Below are 4,083 nucleotides of genomic sequence, written 5' to 3'. Positions count from 1 at the left end.
ACAGTAAATCATCATCTTCGACAGGTATCAGGAGCATAGATCAGGATGATATCGATAGGCCCGGTATCAAATGTTCACAAATGCTCTCCTGGATGCGTGTTTAAATTATATTATTGATTAAAAATGCCTTATGGCACATTTGTGCAATAACCTATTTTTTGTGTTTTTTGATATATTCATTATATGCTTACGATTTTATATGAATCGTGCGTGTTTAAATGATACCAGTAATTAAACATAGTTATTGCATGCACATCTTGATTTGTGCAATGCCCTATGTATTTTGTGTAAGAGTTCGCTATTATTTGTTAGTGTTGCTAGTTTTGGCTATCTTAAGTTGCAATTTAAAGATATGACAGTAAACGATCTTAAATAGTTGTTTGAATTACTTTATACATTTACTTGTATGTTAAAATACAACATTGAATAAAATGTATTTTGCATTCATTTTCTGTTTTTTTTTTGTGTTTTTTTTTACTTCTTTCTTTAAATTCAAAGATATATATTTTATACAAATTTAATTGTGTTTTGGTACAATTATTGCTTTACAACTCAAAATATTTTACAATCAAGGTAAAATAGAACATAATAGCATCATCATTATCCGACAATGATACCTTCAAAAGGGGATGAAAAGCGAGTCATGTCAGAATGAGATTAGTGATCTGAAACATTGCGGTAGCACTCAATCCAGTATCTGACCCATTCTCATATAGAATTGCCAATATGTGTCGCCAGCCTTTAAAGGTCCAAAACACAAGTTGATGTAAGTTTGTCTGTAACAAACATCTTCTTTCCGATAGAAAGGTCAATTCCAGATAAGATTTTTTTTTATAGTGATTATAAAAACTTTCGCAAAAAATGCGACTTCTGGAATAGCCCTAGGATCCGCAGTTCGTATCATGATTTATGTCGCCAAACATTTCTTTTATACTTTTTAGGTTATTAAAATATTGATTTACGAGTATTTTGAAAAAGAAATGTATCAATTTACAATATTCAGTGACCTTATTTGAATAAAGTAATAAAAATATTTGTTTTTTTTTCTTTCTAGATTTGTGTATTTCACCTTCACATTATTTCTGTCGCTAAATGGGATATTATTTACGAGTCCAAATTCAAAAACCATATTATAGACGTGGGAAATATATTTGTATTTACTACAGTTTGTGAAGGCAATCCGGATCAATATAAATATTTCGCTATCATATTAATATTAAATATGTAATTTAAAAAAAAAATGTTTTTGTGTTTTTGTTTTGGCTAGTCGGTGTTATCACGTGATATGACCGAGGTAGGTGTATAGCTTAATTATCTCACCTAATTAGGATATGCCTTTGTAGTGCAGCGAGTGAGCCTACAATTTTGGCGATGCGGGTTCGAACCCGGTATCCGACACATAATTTTACATAACATTTATGATATCAAAGCGTAACTAACACATTCTATTGGATAATTGTCCTGAGATTCGTTACAGAAAAAAAACTTGTTTGGTGCCAGTCTGTGGCACAGTCCTTTTAATACTTCCTCGTGTTTTTCTTGGCAAAATTTAATACATTCTTCCAAACCAAAATGCAGCAATTCTCAAGACATGATAACATGAGAAATTGACCTTAGCTTCTCGGTCAATAAGGGGTTAATGTGTAGTGGAAAAATTGGCTGGTATTTCTTGGCATGATTGTTACGCTGTTCATCCGTGATCACGGATGAACAGCGTACACATCGTCGAGCTAGTTGGAAATTGGATTGGATCTACTATTTCTTTTAATTCTTCCTAAGTACACACTGTTAGATGACAAACAACACACACAGACAACTCTCAAATTATGTAGAGAAACGCTCCAGATCAACAGTAAACAGTACTTTTTCTACTTTACAATACTCTTCATTTTTACAAGCAGTCAGCATAAGCAGTTATTGCAATGAACATTTCCGTGGCTTCAAGTCTGTTTCTAGCAGTACCCATATCGAACTCTGTCAATACGTTCCTGGCTAAAATTAAAAATTCTTCATATCACCATTCTGTGATGGATTCTCACAAAACCTTTCTCTGACTTCTTGCAAACCATTTGCCAATGGAACTTTAAAATCCCCAGCACCGTACAGTTCCGGCTGGTAAAACAAAACGTCCGGTTTGCCAGCTGGACTTTCAGCAAAACGACACTGCCTAACCCGATGTGAGTTCCACACACCAATAACATCATTGAGATTTTTTCTTATTAGAGTAAAATAGCAATATCTAACACATTCCAGGTGAAGGTTATCCGTGGTATCTAGGATCCCCATGTCACACATATCCTTAAAAAAATTCATCCATGTGTTCCCACACATGTCCCGTAATGTCCTCCAAAATCGTTCTATCCTTACATGCCTGGTGGACGACACATACACAAAATTGCTATACCCCAAATACTGATGCGGGTCCATCGAATGCAAAGCATGTTGTATATCACGGACAGTAACATTTTCTGCACCTCGATCAGCGTACACGCGCAGCGGCAAGCCTTGAATTTCTTCAACATACAAATAAAAGTGACCAATATACTGAGGCTTTTTGTTTGAGTTACAACATTTCAACCACAACAGTCGTCGGGAAAACCCGTCAATACCACCATGCATTGACACGCCATATGGTTTTAACTTATCCCATCCATCGAAATGTATAGCAAAGTTAGGGCCAGCATTTCTATAAACACGACGTCTTAGTGTTTTAGACTGTTTAAGCATTACACCACTTGGGTCTATTACACTAAGTGCAAGCCTTACAGTTTCACAAGTTGCGACTATACCATGATGTACCAAAAGTCTCTGTCTCATTTGACGATATCCAGCATTCTGTCCGGTTCCGGAAAGTTCCAGTAAAATTGCCTCAACAACATCTGGTAACCCGCTTTGGTTTTGACGCCTGTATAGTCCCTGGCTTCTCAAAATCCTATGTACTGTTCGTTCACTCAATATAGTATCGTATTGTAAGCTCATAAAACCAACAATCTCCTTGATTGTGAATCCCTTGTGATAGTACATAGCAACCCTCTCCTCCCTGGTTATAGCATCAGCTTGCATCTGAGTAAAAAATAAAATACAGATAGGCAGGGGGGGAATGTGGACATACAGATGAACAAGTTTGTTTGTTTGTTTCTTTTTACGCCTTTTCCAAACAGTATTTCAGTCATATAGGCGGGTAATTTCGTAACCATCGTTCCTGGAGAGTTACACCAGTACTAGACTACCTTCCTCCGCGCTTTTCTACCAAAGCATCTCCCAGGGTTCGAACCCATGCCAGAGAGGTTACTGAATTAGAAGTCATCGACTCTAACCCCTCGATCACGGAGGCGGTTATACAGATGAACAAATGTAGTAAATATATTTTAAATGGTGTAAAGTCAGGAATATTTTTAACATACTTTACTTCAATATCTTTCTTAACAGACCGGAGAATTTAAAATCGGGTTGTTCCCTCGAAGTTTAGGCTCGGTCTCCTGCGACCTCGAGGGATCGCAGTTTTACTGTACCAGGAACCTTATTCACACAGCATCCTATGAATGAAAATAAATTTGTGACTGTACTATAGAAAATATTTATTGTAAATATATTTTATCAATAACAAACATTAGAATCATTATATGTCTGTTAAAGTTAAAAATATTTACCTCTATTTCGCCTCCAAACACAAATGTAGTTTCCTTCTAATGTCTGCAATGACTAAAGTGGGACTGTGTATCAATGCAATGGAGCAAAACTATGCTATTTATAGATAAGTGATAACGGGTTAACTAGTTACGTAACTAGTTAACCTCTAAATTAACTAGTTAATTAATAGGTTTACTAGTTAGGTATTTACGTAACTAGTTAACCGCTTAACTAACTAGTTAATTAAGAGGTTAACTAGTTAAGTACTTATGTAACTAGTTAACCTATTAATTGGCTAGTTAATTAAGAGGTTAACTAGTTACGTAACTAGTTAACCTCTTAATTAACTAGTTAATAAAGAGGTTAACTAGTTACGTAACTAGTTAACCCGTTATCACTTATTAATTAAGAGGTTAACTAGTTAAGTATTTATGTAACTAGTTAACCTATTAA

At 35.1% G+C, this 4,083-nt stretch overlaps 1 protein-coding gene across 1 annotated transcript; it reads right to left on the bottom strand.

The window, feature by feature from the left end:
• Positions 1-621: 621 nt before the first annotated feature.
• Positions 622-3,728, bottom strand: LOC132748141 (uncharacterized). Its single transcript, XM_060737687.1, has one exon. The coding sequence runs from the start codon at positions 3,061-3,063 to the stop codon at positions 1,999-2,001; it is 1,065 nt and encodes a 354-aa protein (XP_060593670.1). The 5' UTR covers positions 3,064-3,728; the 3' UTR covers positions 622-1,998.
• Positions 3,729-4,083: the final 355 nt, after the last annotated feature.

Source organism: Ruditapes philippinarum, unplaced genomic scaffold (genome assembly GCF_026571515.1).
Source record: "Ruditapes philippinarum isolate M1 unplaced genomic scaffold, ASM2657151v2 ctg2138_1_1_1_1, whole genome shotgun sequence".
In the NCBI taxonomy this organism is placed as follows: Eukaryota; Metazoa; Mollusca; class Bivalvia; order Venerida; family Veneridae; genus Ruditapes; species Ruditapes philippinarum.
Note: the sequence above shows the minus strand (reverse complement) of the source record. Positions and strands in the feature narration are given on the sequence as shown.